The 18,511-nt window shown below is 42.7% G+C and overlaps 1 protein-coding gene across 1 annotated transcript in view; it reads right to left on the bottom strand.

Annotated features, from left to right (window-relative positions):
* Window positions 1-1,700: 1,700 nt before the first annotated feature.
* Window positions 1,701-18,511, bottom strand: part of TTLL3 (tubulin tyrosine ligase like 3) — a 40,291-nt gene continuing 23,480 nt past the window's right edge. Inside the window, exons 10-20 of the mRNA XM_025164876.2 lie at window positions 18,149-18,201; window positions 17,316-17,444; window positions 17,031-17,145; window positions 16,672-16,788; window positions 14,276-14,468; window positions 12,224-12,372; window positions 11,261-11,504; window positions 9,630-10,065; window positions 6,745-7,306; window positions 2,494-2,651; window positions 1,701-2,248 (exon numbers count right to left, since the gene is read on the bottom strand). Coding sequence (XP_025020644.1) covers window positions 2,114-2,248; window positions 2,494-2,651; window positions 6,745-7,306; window positions 9,630-10,065; window positions 11,261-11,504; window positions 12,224-12,372; window positions 14,276-14,468; window positions 16,672-16,788; window positions 17,031-17,145; window positions 17,316-17,444; window positions 18,149-18,201 — 2,291 coding nt within the window. The 3' untranslated portion in view covers window positions 1,701-2,113. The remainder of the gene's footprint in view (window positions 2,249-2,493; window positions 2,652-6,744; window positions 7,307-9,629; window positions 10,066-11,260; window positions 11,505-12,223; window positions 12,373-14,275; window positions 14,469-16,671; window positions 16,789-17,030; window positions 17,146-17,315; window positions 17,445-18,148; window positions 18,202-18,511) is intronic.

The raw sequence follows: 18,511 nt of genomic DNA on the forward strand, positions 1-18,511 counted from the left end.
TGGATCAGACTGGAGATTCACTATTTATTTAGAGCTTCCTAGATGAGAATCAAACCTCAGATTGTGCCTCAAAATATGGAAGAAAGATAACAGGAAGAACAGAAGTGAGGAAATTAGAGACTGTCAGATGCTGTTGTACTCCAATCTCATCATTCCCAGCCAGCATGATGAATGGTGGTAAGTTGGTAATTATAGTCCAGTAACTTTTAGTGGGCCAGTAGTTTCTCTCTAGTGGAGCATTTCCATTTGTGAGATCATATTCTGAACTGAAACTATGGGACACCTAGTGAAAAGCATGATTATTTATAATGTGGTTATTGAAACATTTCTAGCATACCCAAAATCTATGAGTTATCTCATGTCTCAATGTCTTTCTGCAGCTAATCATTTAATAAACCTTGTGGCATTCCAATCGCTTGCATTTTCACCTGAGTGACAAGCTGAAGCAACCCTATTTATCTACAAGCCAGTCCCCAACTTTCCATCCTAGACTATTTGACCAAAAAACAGAATTCAGGGTAATGTGCTGCTGTAGCCAAATGATATGTCCTACCAGAATCAGTAGGCTGTATAATGCTTCAGTGTGTACAGAAATGCACATATTGCACTTGGCTACAACTCATTAAAGCAGCCATATCTTTTCCCAGAATCCTGGAAACAGGCATGGCTACTTTCCCGAGTCACGGACAAGTGCTGCAGGCATGCCTCCACATACTCCATATCATCTTTTCCGCATCAACACAGAAGCATTCCACAGCCTTACCAATCAGAAGTAACTAAATCAAAGCAGGTTGTACTCTTGAACCTAGTTAAGAAAGGCGCAGGGACCATTAGGGATGGAACAGCATTATCCATCTCTCCACTCTCAAATAGACAGTTTTCCAGGACATACACTACCAATGTCATCCCTCCAAAGTTTGAGCTACTGATATCGTATCCATGGGCACTAGAGTATTCTCAGAGGCTTGCCCTATTCCCCCCATTATACTCCCATGCATGCCATAACACTTTTTTTTTAATGACAAAAAGCATATGCTTCCAATTCTTCACTGGCCTTCTCTGCAGATGCCCACTTTCTCAGAGAATGTTAGGTTGTTGTAGAGGAGTAGGAGGTCACTATGGCCGAACTATGTTTGTGTGTAGTGGATTTGAAGGGAGTAAGGTAGAGGGTGAATACTGAGTAGAGCAGGAAAAGGCTTGTGGGGAAGTGGGTGAGTAAGGGGGAAACCAGGGCCATGGAAAAAAAAGTATTTAGGAAGATGTATTTTTCTGGCAAGATTGGGGATTGGGTTGGCTGCTCTGCGCACAGATACACAGGGAAATTTGGTCAGCGATTATGCTGGCACATAAGTTGGGTGCCACTAAAGAGTTATTGTGAAATATGCACACACTTGGAGCAGGATGTTCAAAATAATTGTTTTGTGTCTCCTCATAATACATAATACAGCATTTAGAGGCACCAAACTCAGCACTACTGCTGTAAAGTTGCACGATTATCCATTAAACTAATGGTTTCCTTTTTGAAAAGGGTGAGGGATTTTTCTGAGTTTGGCTTCTCTGCTGCAAGCACAGCCTGCAGGATGACTCTTGAATGGCTTTTCCCCCTAATCTTTGCTTCAAACACCCTCTAGGGCACTGTTTCTCAACCTTGGCCACTTTAAGATGTGTGGACTTCAACTCCCAGAATTCCCCTGCCAGGCTTGAAGTCCACACATCTTGAAGTGGCCAAGGTTGAGAAACACTGCTCTTGGGCCTAGAAGTTTCTCTTGCTTTTGGCAACTTTTGGCCATCTTTTCCCCCTAATACTTTCCCATGGCTTTCAGTCATTTCCCTTCTTACATGTCAAGGAGGAAGGAGTCACAAAAAACACTTCTTTTCTAGGACAGGTGAATGAGAACTTCAGAACATCATCCAATCCCAGGAAGGAAAAGCTCCTGAAGACAGCTACAGCACAAGTCACATTTCCCCCTTCTGAATGCCACTTATTTTTTCATCTCCCAGCACCAACTCGAAGAAAGAAGGTTAACCACTAAAAAAAAAAGCATTGCTTGGTAAAGCAAGGTGAATTCCTAAGGGCAACTCACATGGAGCTCCTCCTCCTCCTCCCTTTTTATCAGAATGAAGAAACAGAGTCAGCCGCCAGGGTAGAATTATTCAGTGCGGATTCAGAATCTTTCCCCCCCACACGAGGCAATACAGACATCTGGTTTTCAAAAGCTGGTACAAGAGGTGGCAGCTGCTGCTGATCCTAGGCATATAGGTGAAGAAAGGGTGAATGGTTACTGGATGGGGAGAAGGAAGTGGGTCCGTGGGGGGTGGGGTGACCTCTCTGCAAGAGGCTGTAGTGGGAAATAGCTTGGGACCATCCTCTTGACAGGTGGGGGTGTGGAAGGAAACCCAGAGAGGCCATCACGTTACATGCAGGATTGATCAGTAAGTCTTCCTAGGGCAAGAGGCATGCTGCCCTCTGGCCCTTAAGGATTCACTGTATACCTGAGCCTGGCAAGTGGTGACTGCTTTGCGGTAGAAGAATTTGGGAGCTGCAGGAAGTAAAGGCCCAGCTCCGGAGCAGCAACGCAGCCTTTGCAAACTTGCCACAGCCTTTCCATCTTTGCGGAAGAGACAAGGGAGCCTGCGGGGAGCAGCCAGGCCTGGAGAGGAACCAATAACACAGCACGTGGGCTTACTGGTGAGCACTGGACAGCTCTAAACAGTGAAACATGCTTCCAATGCAGAAGGCAAGCTATTCCGTCAAAGGAAAAACACAGCTACTGAGCAGTCTCAGAAATTAGGTAAATATCTGGTGAACTCCGGTTTGCAACTGAAGGGTGACAGAAGACAATATTATTGTCCCTATGTCCCTTCCCGAACTAATTACGCTTTAATTCGCACCTACCAGCAAACCATAAAGACAAATTTCTATAGAGCCTCCCCAACCTGGTTCTGTCCAGAAGTGGCTATTCCCAAGAATTCTGGACATTGCATTTCCACATATTTGGAGGGCACCAGTTTGGGGATGCAATTCTACAGGGGGAAAAGGTTAATTCTGGGAGATGGAAGGAAAAACATCACACACGGGCCAAAGAGGCCCACAAAAGCAAAGGCATGCCAAAGACAGACAAATTGCAAACCACAGGCTCTCCTTAAGGAGCAGAAACTTTTCAAACAGAAACCAGGTTAAAAATATCTTGAGCATAGCAAACGTTATGTGAACTACAGAAAAAGGGAGCAAGGCTTTTCAAAATGGAGGAGAATGAAATCTGGAGAAAATAAGGGGGAGGAGGATTCTGTTCCAAATTCTGTGGGATTTTATGGGCTGACTGGGGGGTGCTTTTGCTGTGTTCTCTAGGAAAGGAGATCTGGCTGAACAAAACTTGCATTGCAACTTGTCTGATGGAACACTCCAAGGATGTAACTCTGAGACAGAGGGGTGGGAGGTCTCCTGTGCTCCAGACAGCTAAAACTCAACTGCAATATTTCCGTCACTGAATCTCAAAGACAGTGCTGCATAATGGCTTGGGAATACAAGCTGGGTAGCCCCAAATATGAGTCTGATCTCAGTCACAACATCCATAGAGATAGTAGACTGCAAGTTTATATAAGGAATGGCTATTCCCTTTCACCAACACAAGCTGTAATTTCAGCCTTGGGGACTTCTCACCTACAATCAGTGACTGCTAGAGATTTACTTTACAGGGTCCATTTACAGATTATTGAGATAATAAATGAAACCTACAACAAAATACAGGTAGTCCTCGCTTACTGACCACTTGTTCAGCAACTGTTCGAAGTTACGATGGTGCTGAAAAAGGAGACTTACAATCAGTCTTCAAAGATGCAGCTGTTGCAGTGTCCCCGTGGTCATGTGATCACAATTCGGGTGCTTGACAACGACCACGCATTTACAATGGTTACAGCATCCCACAGTCACATGACTGCCATTTGCAACCTTCATAACCAGCTTCTGACAAGTAAAGACAATAGGGAAGCTGGCAGGAAGTTCCAAGTCACAGTCACGTGTCGTTGCGTTTAACGACCATGGGTAATTTGCTTAACAACTGCAGCCAGACTGGTGTTATAAGCCGGCACGGTCACATAACATTTCACTTTACAACCATGCCGCTTAGTGATGGAGTTGCTGGTCCCAACTGCGGTCTGTAAGTGACTACTACCTGTAATGCACTACAGACTTTTCTTGTTCAGCTAGCCACTCTCAGCTCTGTTCCTTCTCTTCCTCCTCCAGTAACACTTAAACCAATGTTTTGGGGCTCTTGAACAAGGTTAGCTTTCATTGAGTTGTTTTGGTTTTCTTTGAAGTTTCTGCCTTAAACAATGTTTTTGTATGCGCAAATTTTCGCCTCCCAGTAACTTCAATGCAGTTGCAGAGCCCTTCAAAAAGTTATTGCTGAACTAAGTTTTATGAGACACCAAGATGGCACTGTTTAACGTGTAGGAACAATCATACTAACTGTATTTAATAGGCCTGTACAATACTTTGAATTTCATTCCAAGAAAGCACATCTGAGTGCATGAATGTCTTTAACTCTTTAAAGCAGCTATATCTTTTCCTGGGATCATGTAGTAGCTGCAGAGGACAGCCTCATGATTCTTGAACAATAAAACATTATCGTTTTAAAGAATTGCAGACAGGTGCTATATTCATGTACCTACATGTTCTGACGCACCTTTTTGAAACAAATCCAAAGTACCACATTAATGAAATTCAGTTTTTGTTCTGCCCTTCCTTACCTTTTGGGGTGTGCCCACCAAAATATTACTCAAAAGCCAAATATGGCCCTCAACACACCAGCACCACCTCCCCAATTTATGCAACCCTGTTTTTTTTATTTACGTGAGCAGTGTTCGGACGAATATACAAAGTGGAGCACCTTCCTTCAAGTTGGGTCCATAGAGGCAAAACATTGTGACCATTCTGTGGAGATATTTCACTTTATATTTTATAACAATTGTATAACAAATTTCAAAGAAACACAAAAACTATCTGTGTCAGCGTGAGAAGCAATGCACTGTAGCATGTGAAGTAAGCTGGAGATAACAAAAGAGATTGAAAAAGAATAGATTTGGACACTTTGCCACTAGCAGATTTACAGCAGCACAAATGCTAACTGCAACGAAGCCAAGCTAATATTCATTCTGCTTCTGGAAAAAAAATGTGATGGAAACTGAGAGGGTTTCACTTGCTTTTTAAAATTTGGCTGAAGGGGGGGGGGGTCTCAAAATTAAGCCCTCAGTACAGGTGCATTATTCCTAAAAGCCTAACACGACCATTTCAATAAGCAGCACAGAAAGAGCTCTATTCCTCAAAGAGCACAAATGTAAATGTGTCAATTGCTTTTTAAAAATTAAAGAAGGATAGAAGATGCTTCTTAGCTACCTTGTACCTTTTAGAAAGGGTTCCCTTGTCTATTTCTGGGTCCAATCTGGTCAGTTTTTCCTACAAATATGTTTAATTTAAAAACTGGTATAGAAATGTGGTGGTTTAGAAATTGCTACCTTGAAAAAAGCCAGTTAAATAGAATGGACTTTTTTGGACTTTTATTCATGCCTATTCGCAACCCAGAAATTGAAGACCAATATTTTGATATGTCATCTACAAGGTCAATCTGAGTGATTTTAAAATCTAAGGTAATAAAATAAGAGCATCCCATCCTTACCTTTTTGCCTTGACCTAAAACACCTGCAGCATAAAAAGATTGCCAGCACTTTTTCCTCTGTTCGATCTCCCTGACCAAAGCCCATTTCTACCCTTCTACCGTACTCTATTTCAGTCCAACAGAAAGCACCTGTCTGAACGGACCTAGCTATACATTTCAGATCAAAAAACTCAGAGTGCCCTTTCTTATTGGCACTGTCACCATAGTTCTTACCCATTTTCATCTGAAGCCCACTTCATTATGAGCCAAACAGCACTGTAATGCCAAGACTGGACTAAAGAACAAGCATACTGACTATTCCTGCTTGACCCTCTCTATCTGAATTCACCATACTGGCTACCTTTTCTCTTTGACACTGAACATGTTTGGCTCAAATGTATTACAGCTGACTTCTGGTTTGCATTTGCCAGTGGTACTAGGCCATCCCTGCTCACATTTGTATTTTTATTTTATTTATGTAAATGTTTATATTCTGCTTTTCTGTGCGGGCACATCACTCAATTCTTCACCTATGAAAACTTTTGCAACCCTGTTTTTCCAAGCTACCACGTAGTCTCTGTTTTTCTCGTCTCTGCCTGTCTCCCAGACTAAGCCTCATTTCTTCTCTTCACACAGTTGCCAAAGACAGTTGTCCTAACAGCTGCTCATTCACCCTGACCTGCAGCTCACCCTGCTATCACACACCCTGGCCAGTTTTTCTGTTAAAATCCTTTATTGGGAAGGAGAGTCCAACTCCCAGCAACATGATTTCCTGTCTGTGTAGACCCACAGAAGTGCTGCTCAGACCCTATAGCATGATTTCTGCCTGCAGCAGCAAACCTGAGGGCAGGGCTGCTCCTGAGTCATGGACAGTTTCTGCCTCTCCTTGACCGTCGCCTTCTGATCATAGCCGCTTTAATGGCATTGAATTCAACAGCTGAGGCTAAATCCACACCCTTAGGGGATGAAGGAGTTGGGGGCAATGGTATGTTATGTATGAAGGAGTGTCCTAAGCATCGCAAATGCACTTGCACATTGGGCCTCACAGGAAAGGAGGAAGAAAGGGGAGCATGAGAAACAGGCAGCTCACCAGAGACCGGCTGGATTTCCTGCAGATGCAGCCTCAGGCACGCCTTCCTACCTGCCGTGCTGGTGGGCTTGGCATGACTGAAAGTCGACTCCTCTGGGCTAGCAGTCAATTCTTGAGAGCTTGATTTGGCACAGAGTTGAGTTGGGTGGGACACTTTACCTTCTGTCATGACAGTAGTGGTAGCCATGCTGTGTGCCATCAGCACTCTTCGGTTACGGGGGTCTGTTTTGAGCTTGTTGGGCAGCTTAGATCTCGCAGGCCCTGGAGGAGGAGGGGCTTTGCTAGGGGTGGGCTTCTCTTTCACTTTGTTCTCCTTCCCAGGAGGTCCTGGCTCTGTTGTCTTGTTGTTTGCTGCTGCCCAGCATGGGGTAAGCATATGAGGAATATCTTGGTTGCTGCGTCGGTGAATCAATTTAGGGACTCTTTGCTGCTGTGGACCACCGCAGCCATTCCTTGTGTCAGCAGGTACGGGGCTCCTTTGGGGCGGAGGTTGAGGCTTCTTGACAGTGGAGCCTTCTACCAACAGGCTAGTGCCAACGTACGGGGGAATGTCCACAGCAGCCTATCATGAGAAGATGGAAGTGGATGATGGGGGATAAGTCAAAAGGAATCTATTAACCTATTCCAAGGGCAAGCACGAACGCGAGAAGATCTCCAACCAACTATTTAGTCTGTTGCAAATGATAGTGAGGAAATACAGCTGACCACCACACCACAATTGAATAAAGGGGTACAGCACTTCGTTAATGTTATGTAGATGCTCTGTAAAGGATGAGTGAAGAAAGAATAACGAATATGCAATAAACACCAGGATATTTCCAGATAGATAATTCCAGAATTCAAAAATACTATAGGTATACTATTTCCTACAGATTCTTTTCAATTTTCAGATTCAGAAATTACTTCTTGCTATGGTGGAAGGGGATTGGTCTAATTATAAGCAAACAATATTTTAAAGAAGAATTTTGATTTGCATAATAAACTTTGGTATTTTGCATTTCGAAGATTCATATATGAAGAAAAGGTACAGAATAGTAATTCCCTCTCCCCTTCTATGTATCTCAAGACTTACTTCAGAGGATCCTCAAACCCTCCAAGTCATATTTCAAGGGTGAACATGGAGGAACAGAGAAGTTAAACCTTCTGTTACATGAGTGTGATGTTTAGAGCCACACACAGCGCTCGAGAAATACACTGATATTTTGTACTTCTGAAAATCCAGCATAAAATGACACAGAAATATGTGTGCTTATAATACACTGCAATCAGCACAGAATTCAAGTATAAACAAACAAAAATGTGTGGGTGATTGTGCAAAAGAGGAACATCATGCTCAATAGTGCCCCTGTTTAGAGAATGTGAATAGGGGAGAGAAGGTGGCTGAGACAAGCACATAAATACCCAAATAGTTCTGATCATGATCCTTATTCTACATCAACAGGATACATACATTCCTTTGATCAAAACAACAAACAAACAAAACCCACTAGGAATGAGTGGTGTGCATATTGTATCATTACAACTCAACAACAGACACATTCCTAGAGCCCAATTCTCCCCTCACCAAAACAAAAAAAAAATTCACCCTCATTTAACCATTACAAAGCAAATATGAAAATGGTTATGGCAACTCTTTATATTCTGAAATATTAATGAGGTATACAGTGGAACCTCGGTTCACGAACTTAATTGGTTCCGCGACCCGAAGCAAATTTTCCCATAAGGTTCAATGTAATTACCGTTAATCCGTTCTGGCATGGAGGACAGGGAGGCGGCTATTGCTTGGAGGGAGAGTCCCCCTCCCTACGACCACGTGTCAGGGGTGGAAAATGGCCACGGATCACGTGTCACGGGAGGGAAAATGACCGCGGATCCTGTTCATGACCTGATCCAGCGTTCGCGAATGGAGGCAAAATTTTGCGACCAGAGCTGTTCATGACCCAAATTGGTCGTGAACAGAAGCGTTCGTGACCCGAGGCACCACTGTAAATGTGCTTCTGATTTTCATTCTAAATAATAATAGGTCTCAGGCATCAAATTCTTGAGAAATGCAGAAAGAATTTAAGATCTGGGACAGAAAACAGGCACTTCCCAGTATGTAGATCTCAAGCATCTGGATTTTTTAAAAATCATGTGTGCATACATAATTCTACCTTGGGTAATGGCCTGCAGTAGAGCTCTAAGGCTCTATCAAAATAAAGAAACATAATAATCAAGTTCTAGACAAAGGTGCAAGTTCTACTGATGGGCTCATTTTTGTCTTGTATTTGGGATCTAGGTGCTAATACTGCACAAGTAAGTTACACATGGGCTCCGAATGTGTCCTAGATACAATTTCTTTAAGCCCAAGAAACAAAACAACACACACACACACACAGTGTAAGCAGGGCCAACACCTAGACTCATCAACAAAACTTCCACCAATAACGGAACAGACTCACCCCTCTGCTACATTTATACCACTGCGTGAGTTTCCCTGGCTACTCCTTGGGCTTTGTTGGATAAGGAAGTGAAGGAAAGAAGGCTCAACTGGTTATGCAACTGGAGTGTGGGAAAATCAGTGCAGTAGTGCTCTACTTCCTGCCTTCATCCTTTTATTCTTATGTTTTGTATTTCAACACCAGCAACTGTGCAGGGGAAATAGCAAAGCCCCCAGCGCCAACCCCATCACCACAGGGAAGAAAGTCACCATGACATCTTGACTTCAGGCCCAGGATGAGACAGGGGTTTCCACGAATAGGAAGCTGCCATCCCACTTCTTTGATAGTGATTGGTGGGACACGGGAGATGACACACCGAGAACCAGTGAGCAATACTACTCTGAATTGCAAAGGCAGAACCCAAGTTAGGTAGATCATCCCAATAAATTGGACAGGGACACTAACCTGTTTATAGATGAGCTCAAAGTTTCCTGTGTTGCAGTTGCGATCATACTTGCGGTCAATGACCACACGTAAGGTATCCTCCTGTACGCTGGCACACAGCCGGGTGGTGACAGAAGTAGAGGCTGCCATTGTGGGGCTGGCATTGATCTCAATCAGCCATGGCTGGTACTTTTCTCCGAAGAGGAAGTCTGCGCCATAAAGCTCAAAGCTGTTTTTGCGGAACTCCACTAAGTCCTGAGAGGTCTGTATGGCGTGAATGATTGCTGCCTTCATGCCGGGCACAATCACCTTTGACCAGGCCTCTGGTGCCCCCATGTGCCGCAGGTGGGCCTGGAATTGCTCAGATGACCACATGTTGTCAGGGGGAAGCTCAGAGTGACGGTTCTGGGAGTTCTCATAATGTTTCTGGATGGAGTTATTGCACAGGTGGATGGAGCTGGGTTGAAGAAGAAGACGGGATCAGTAACTGTGAGGGGGTCATAGGCAGAGGATTTTAACCCAGGAAATGTGGACTAAGTCCAGCTAAGCCCAGCCTGTAGAAACCTGCTTATTGGGCACATAGGAAAGCTCCTTCTCTTGTGTGGCTCTGAAACTACAGAACCTACTTCCTTTGGAATTGTGATTAGTCCTCACTTCCTCTGTTTTTAGAAAAGTCATCAAAATGCCTCATTTTACCAACCTTTCCTACTAGTGTTTATCCTATGATGATTGTTATTTTACGTTCATGATGATTATATTAAGCTAATCGTGTTTTAATGAGGTTTGTTTCATTGTTTTTTATTTGTAATAGACTTGAATGCAATTCTTTGTCAGAAAAGCAATAAACAATACTAATGTAAGAAAATTAATCATCACATAAGTTCGATTTTCAAAAAATGAAACAAAGCAAACAAATATTGGAAGCATTCTTCTACCAAGCCATCCCAACGGTCTACTTATTTCTGTATACTCTGCCATAATAAATGAGAATAGCCTTCAAAGAGTTCAGCTGGGAGTCTTTCAAAGTCTCAGCACTTCATCTACTCTATTACAGAGACAGCCTTTCTGGCACACACTTCCTTGCTTTAATATACAGTCTTCTTCCTTGGGAATGTTTTTCCTCTCCTTTTGATTCCCACAAAATAGAACTCCTTTGAATCAATCTTTACTTGCTCATTCTGTCCCAAAATAATCTTACTGTACATGTCATTTGCAGCTCTCTTTTTTTTAATTGCTGCAACTATATCTACTTCTCAAGTGAGTTTTCATGTCTATATTTAACTGATACTCATTTTCACACTCTAGTGTATTCGCGCTTCCCTTTCCCCCCCCCCCCCCCATTTCAAGCCACCCGATTCTATCCTGCTTCTTTTTCTTGTCTTTCCTGTATGGGACAAATCTAATTACATACTATTTCACAGTTGCTGTTCAGTAAGCTTTTCTGTACAAAGGACCTAGTTTAATTACAATAGTATTTCAAAGTTAAGGAACTGCTGACTCCAGCATATGACCAATTAAGATAGTGAATAGATTAAACCGAAGTTCTTAATGAAATCCTGACAAGACAGAAAATCTTACTGCTGCTTCTTGCTCTTGTGTGCATCCACATATGGAACATACAGCTGATACAGCCAACAAGAAGACAAACTCACGTATCCAGGTTGTGTAAGGAAAAGGGCTGTGTAGAGAAACGGATGTAGCTATGCCGATAGAACCAGATGGTGAGTGGATTCCAATCAGTCACCAGAAACCATTGCCGCAGGTCGAACTTGGTGCCAAAGATGAGCAGAGGCGTCTCAATATATTTCTGTACCACCCATTTGCCATCCTTGACAATCATGGGGTCACAGTCCACAAGTTTCAGAATATCATCTAAGCGGTCCATGCACATAATGCCTGTTGGAAAATACTCTTTATTTATTTGACTTATACCCTGCCTTTGTATTCTGATGAGTACTTCAGCTAGCTAATACGATGCTTAAAAAGCAAAAGCAGAATATAGAAAGTTAAAATTAAAATTAATACTCATTAAAACAATTCATAAAATAATTAACAATTAGAAGCCTGATAAAAGGGATGTGACTTTATAGATTTTATTCCACTCCAAGTACTTTGAGCATGCCAACTACTGAGTGCCCCATTAGTCTTAATGGCTGTAACCAACCACAATGTAGCTGCCTAAAACCCCAAATCCACAGTCTGTTACCAGTACAGCTTATTGTTTATAAACAATCTGGATCAAGAGCTTTGGAAAACCAGATGGCCATGAAGTTAGCAAGGCAAAAATAAGGGTTGGGTGACACCTGTTGAGGTTAAATTACCCTGGGATTGTTTTCTGACAGCTTCCAGTGTTCCTTACCAATCATGTGAAAATACAGAATCTGAGCTCGCATATCACAATTAGCCATAAAATGGTTTGTTTGGTCTTAGAGTCTCATGCAAATTCATCTGGTGCAAAGGTTTCTTACCGAACAAACCATGACTAAACAAAATGGTTTGGTATGATGAGTGAATCCAGTCAAAAAATCAGCACAGATTGAAGCATCTCTCAACTGCTTTGTCAACTCCATCCCTCAAGTTATTTGGGGTATTTAATCCCAGGCCACTGTACTTACCTCTGCCACGAGACTTAGCTCCTGGTTTGACAATCCAGATGTTCCTGTCCCCTTCCATGTCCAACTGTGGGACGACCTTTGCCAGCCGTTGCAAGATATCATCACACTGCTCAATGAAGGCATCTGTCTGCACCAACTGTGCTCCTTCACTGTAATGACAAATACTTGACCTAATAGCATGACCCAGTGCCCTTCCAGGGATAGATAACCTGTGGCCTATGGGTGGCAAATGGCTTCTGAGTCCCTAGAAACAGTGTTACTACATTTGGATGGCAAACCATTAAGAAACAATAGTATACTTTCCTACATTTGGGGACAGAAAGAAATAGGAAACTGTATTGTAAACTGTTTATGTTAATACACTGGAAGCTCTTACACATCTCCCCTTGTCAGCCTTCCCAGGTAGACCAGACAGGAAACACGACCAGATGAGCTAGTTCTACTTTATTGTAAGGCTACATTAACAGAACCGTACAAGTCTGAAAGTACAATTATCCTGTCATCTCCTTTACCCCCGAGAAATTAGGGGGTAATTCTTCTGAGCCTCTTGCTCCACCCGATATGCAGCTGTGAGCTGTGCTCCCTCTTATCAGACCATTCCCTAGGCAGCATCTCCTCACCTGGTCTCCCAAGGTCATTCCCACATACCATTACACCCCTCAACAGGAAAACCACTGGAAATCAGTCCATGGCATCATCATGCCATTGCCTCACCTACTGTAGCCCTTGATTGTCAGAAGGTTGCCCATCTCTGTCCATTCAGTACAATCTGTGCATGACAAACAGAGTGAGCTGGTTTGACTATGATATTCCAAGCATTGGCATTCCATCCATAACAAGTTTAAGACCACTGTAATGGCAGTGGGAAGGCTTCCTGAATATTAAGACTACTTCCATATGTAACAGCTACACCCTCTGAGATTAATACTCTAACCCCGCATTCTCATAAAGCGATGGGCCTTGCATAGGACTTTGCAGTGTGAGCTGATTAACGTTCAGCTGTTTCTGCTTATAATGGAATGTGGGAATGACCTTGGGAGACAGGAGGAAGAGCCACAGACTAGACAACCATCATGCAAAAGGTATGTCAGCCCACAGAAGGAAAAGGGACATAGGAAGCATCTCAGAAGGGACCCTCCCTAGTTTTCTGGAAAGTAAAGGAGGGGAGAAATGCTTTCAGACTTGCAAGATTCTGTTACTGCGAGCTCACAATAAAGGTAGTCTTAGTACTCATAGTTTGTGCTTCTTGCCTGGACTACCTCGAAGGGCCAGAGGAAATTCTGAGGAGACAGCATTGTAATACTTCCTTTGGAACTATGGGGCAAAGGGTTTCCCATTGGTGGGAACTCCCACCTCATCCTGCCTCCCCACTTTGTAGAGTTCCCTCCTCCTTCTTGCAGTCAAGGGACTATCATGCCTTGATGTCTTCCCCGTCCTTCCTTCCTGGACAGGTTGTCTGTCCCCTGCACGGTGGCTGGATTAATTTTTATTTTCTACTTGCCACAAAAACTAAACATGGCAAGGAAGGATTGGGAAATGCCTGGCTATGATTTTTGTGCCCCCCCCCCCCCAGCAGCTGGACAAAGCTCTAGTTGGATCTGGGAGGATAGAGGCAGCCAGGATAACAGCAGTCAGAACACTTGCACAGCTTCTTGCTTAGAAGATAGGAGCGGATGTGCCAAATGGGAGAGGTGGAGGAAAATGAAAGGAATTGCAGAAAAGATAATGATGCACAGTTTATGGTTCAGTCCCACTGCCTGATATGTCCTCCTTAGCACAATCAAGCTACCAAGTCAAGATTAAAACCCCTATTTTCTGTAAATAAAAAACCTCATCACCTAATCTTATTCTGCAAAAAGAATGAGAAATAATTACGGTTAAACATATACGGACATACATTTACACGCACCCTATGCAAACCTATCAATTGCATTTATACACATGCACGCAAGTTCCATAAATCAATCTGGAACATTACAGTTGCAAAAATGAGGCCTATTGATTGCAGAAACAGGTGGTTTTCCCCCACAAAGTTCCAACTCTTGTACTTACTGGGCTATCCGATAGTAGCTACGCAGAAAATCCTTCCAGTGTGCTTTTGTCAGTAGCAAGGCAGATCCAGATTCTCTGTCAATGTCCTGGTGTCTCAGGCTGCTCAAATGCTCCTCACAAGCATGTATTGCTGTCTCAATTAGCTGGGATGAGAAATTGACCCCTTTCTTGTGGTTGACACATTGCCTGGCTTCTAGAAGTGAGAGATTATTGACCCAACAATACTGGGTACACGATAATGGTCAGCCTAAGCTGCGGTGTCCGAGGGGGGGCAGGGGGCAAAAAGGCAAACTGGTGGAAGTCAAGATGCAAGCCCCTTGTTTTGTATGTAAGTATTTTCAAGTCAGTGATTCTTGATGACTGCCTAGATGTGTACGTGTACAAAAGGGTCAGACTTACCACAATACCACATCCCCATCTTGCTTTCTTTTACCCCGTCCCACCCTCACCCCCACCCCCATGGATGCCATTGAGTCAATGCACACACACATGCCACAAATGAAAACCCAAGCTTTATTTAACACTTGCATAGGCTGGGATGCATATTGCTTTAATCTTTTGCATTCTCTTTTACAGGCCAGATGTATCAACCTACAGCTTTCCCTAATAAGCATGCTGGCTGTAGGAATAAGGGACCTTTATTCTCCATCTGCCTGGATAGCACCAGATTGAGAAGGTTTCTATGTTATGTATTAAGAAAGGAATTCCAGAATTGTAACTGTTAATCAGATTTAAAAAAAAAAAAATAGCATGGCATTTTATTGTGACATACATATTTATGGACCAGAGGGAAGCTGAAATGCTTTCTCTCACAATCAGCTAGTAATACACAAATGTAGTATTTTGAATAGACTTGTGCAGAACTTTGGATGCAAAGACAGGGAGATACTTTGGAGCATGCAGGGGCACCCATAACATCTGTCTTAAAACCGTTGAATCTTTCCCCAAGATTATGTGGCTGCCTTCCACATCTGCAGAAAGTTCCGGGAAAAGACGCCTACAGCCAATGGGTGTTATATGGCATACCCATAAGTTCCAGAAAGCCTTTTTGCCTTCAAATCTGAAGCCCTTCATAGCCCTAGTTTTGAAAGCCTGATCTCTCCTCCACATGGACAGGTCCAATCAATGACAAGTTAAGTGACTCCCAGGCCTCGGTTATGGAAAATATGCCCAGGAACTAATGTTTAAAAGGAAGGAAGCAGCAGCATTTGTGGGTCAAGGGTAAGGGGTCAGAGTGATGCAAGCAGTGTTGTGACATAACCCTGCTTCCTTTCTACATGCATTGCAACATCACACACAAGCCCCAAGGACTGGAGCCTGCAATGTAATACTGCTTTCATCATCCTGACAAAAGCAGCGAGAACCTGTGAATACTGCTGCAAGGAAGCAAAAGAGTGTAAGACTTGAAATAAAGAAATTGCATCTTCCCATCAGTTCTTGCTTTATTCTTATTCAAAGCAGTACAATAGTGAGAATACAGTGTACGACAACTTGAGCTTCTTGGAGGAAAAAATTATTAGCTATTAATACAGGATTCTCCACAAGTAAGGGCTACTTGTGTGCATCAAAGCAAAAACAAGCTAGCTAACATCCCGAGTTGGTTTTTGCTAATATAAGCATTAAGCCCTTTGAAAGCTCAAAACTTATTAGAGCGGGCTTTTATGAAAAGTGGATAGAACAGATATTCATTGTCATAAGCAAACTCTTCCAAAACTCAGAAGTGGATTATTTTAGATATAAGCTAGCCCAAACAGTGGCAACGCATCTACAAAATGAACAGAGGTACCTCTTTGGACCTGATGGAGGTGGTGCCCACCAGAGCTGTATCTTCTGAATCTAAAATAATTTGTCTCAGACTCTTTGAAGTGCCCGGTATGGTTCTAACTGCCCGGTTTCGCAATCAAACTTCTTTTTAAAAGAATTCTCAGCTCGGTAGCAGGATAATACCTCCACATCCCTGGTCTAATCAAACCTGGGCAAGCCAGCAGAATAGCTAGGTAAAATGTATTTTTACTGACATTTACAATAAGAAAAATAAGGCAGAATCCCTAAAATGGTTCTGGGAGGATAACAAAACATCATTCAGATATAAGAAACAAAGCCTATGTGCATTCTAGCTGTGCTGCTCTGACTCACAGACTAGAATTCAAACACTTAAAATAGTAATTGCCAGATGATAAAGACTATTTCCCTACAGGATGCAACCATCTTTAAGCATTAACAAAAGTAGTAAGACAAAAAGCATGTTTGTGCTTTCTGTCTTACTACTTTTGTTAATGCTTGTGCTTCTCCCCATTTGTATTAGTCCATGATGTCTAACCTTTCAGGCTTTCTACAGACACTGGCAAGATACTATAGTTCTTAAATCCCCCAAATTTTCTACTAGCTGCACCCACCTGAAGACCCTTGACCATTCTGATTTTCATCCAACGCTGGCACGAAAAGTGGCTTCTCCCGGTTTCGCTTCACCACTATTTTGAGAAGGCTCCTAGCTGCAGTAAGATGGAAATCCTCTACCATAAAAAGCAGAAAGGCATGTAATTCCTAGGAAGGTAGTTATGGCTTCATCCCGTAAAGCACTGGCGCACAAGCCATAGCCTGCTGACCACATGCAACTCCCACAATATTTTTTTCCTGTTTCCCTGCAACTCAAAAGGAGCTCTGTCCATTTTTCTAACTGATCTACCGACCAGTGTGATTATCCGGCCAAGGGGAAACAGATTGCTGCTGACCAGTTGTTGTGAATACTTCTTACCAATAAATGCATGTTTTTCATCTTTAGCTCCAAGACGATAACACCGTGGAAAAAATGTATCTGCATCAGCCTGGTCAAACCATGGCAGGTTACGCAGGTTAAGACACAGCCCTACCTGAGAAAGAGGATATGCATTTACAAAATGTCTGAAGACCGTGCACATGCGTATATAAAGTCCTTTTGTTCAGATCCTGTCAGCTGCTGGATTTGGATACCTCTTCTCAACACATAACAAAGGCACACTTCTGTGTGGTCCAGGTATTTATGAAACAGTCCTCTGCTCACCTTGGTAGTGAAGGTGCCTGCCCTGGCATAGTGATTCATCATCTGATCCTTGCGCAGGTAGCGACAATCAATAACATCTCGCCGATTAGTCCAGATGAAGTAGGGGATTTGGTTACGAACCAACCTGGACTGCCAGTGGAAGCGCAGAAAGGAACAGCATGTAAAGATGTAGTACAGAAGGTGTAATAGTTAATAAGAAACATAATAAGAAACCACTTCAACATGGTTTGAAAAATAGTGAGGGATGGTAAGGGTTAAACGGCAAATAAATAATTGTAAGAATTCACAGTAAATGAATGTCAAGTGGAGAGAGAAGCTGGATTTGTAAACATACATGGATGGTTAAAGACCCAGCAGTTCCATTTCCACAGCATACTACATTTGAATATTTCTAACCTGAGTTAGATTTTTTGCAGCTTAGCGTGTTTTGTGAGCCTAGCCTATTGGGTTGGTTTATTATTTAATGTATTGGGCAAACCTAGAATTAACCCATTTAATTCAGTAAGGAATTAAATGGGTTAATTTTCGGTTTCCACAATACATTAAATAATAAACAGCTGTAATACAGTGTACAATGTCAACTCTCAGAATTCTCTAGCCAGCATGGCTGGCTGGGGAATTCTGGGAGTTGAAGTCCACACATCTTAAAGTTCCCAAGGTTGAGGAACACTGCTCTAGGGCAACTTACCTGTCAGGGCTTCTGTGAAAAATACATTTGAAGAGAAAGGGAGAACCAGATACCTTGCTCCTATTTTTTGGAGGAAAATGGAGCAAAAACTTAATAATAAAATGAAGCACATAAAGGGCAGATCACTCTGGCACCCCAAACTAACCATGAGGCTATAGGTGCTATCAGTATCATCCTGCTCATCTTCCTCTTCCTCATCTGTAGTATGAAAAAAATGAATAAGAATTAGAAAAAAACAGCTGTAATACAATGGACATAATGAAATGCTTGGCTTGAGATCACTGTATCTCAACACTTCCACTTAGACTGTGATCATCAGCCAACATCTCTATCCAAGGTGGAATTTGCAACTACAGTGAGAGAGGCTTTTCAGCATTAGCACATGTCTACAGAATGCCCTTCCAAGGGATCTTTGACCTGCATAACCTTTGATGTATCTTAGACACGAAAACCGATTTATTCATTTTCTTCTTATATTTGTAACTGTGGAGTTCTTGGTGCTCTCTGA

This window comes from Python bivittatus, unplaced genomic scaffold, assembly GCF_059951505.1.
Source record: "Python bivittatus isolate LINGU-HERP-01145 unplaced genomic scaffold, Pbiv_v1 ctg000080_np1212, whole genome shotgun sequence".
NCBI lineage: Eukaryota > Metazoa > Chordata > Lepidosauria > Squamata > Pythonidae > Python > Python bivittatus.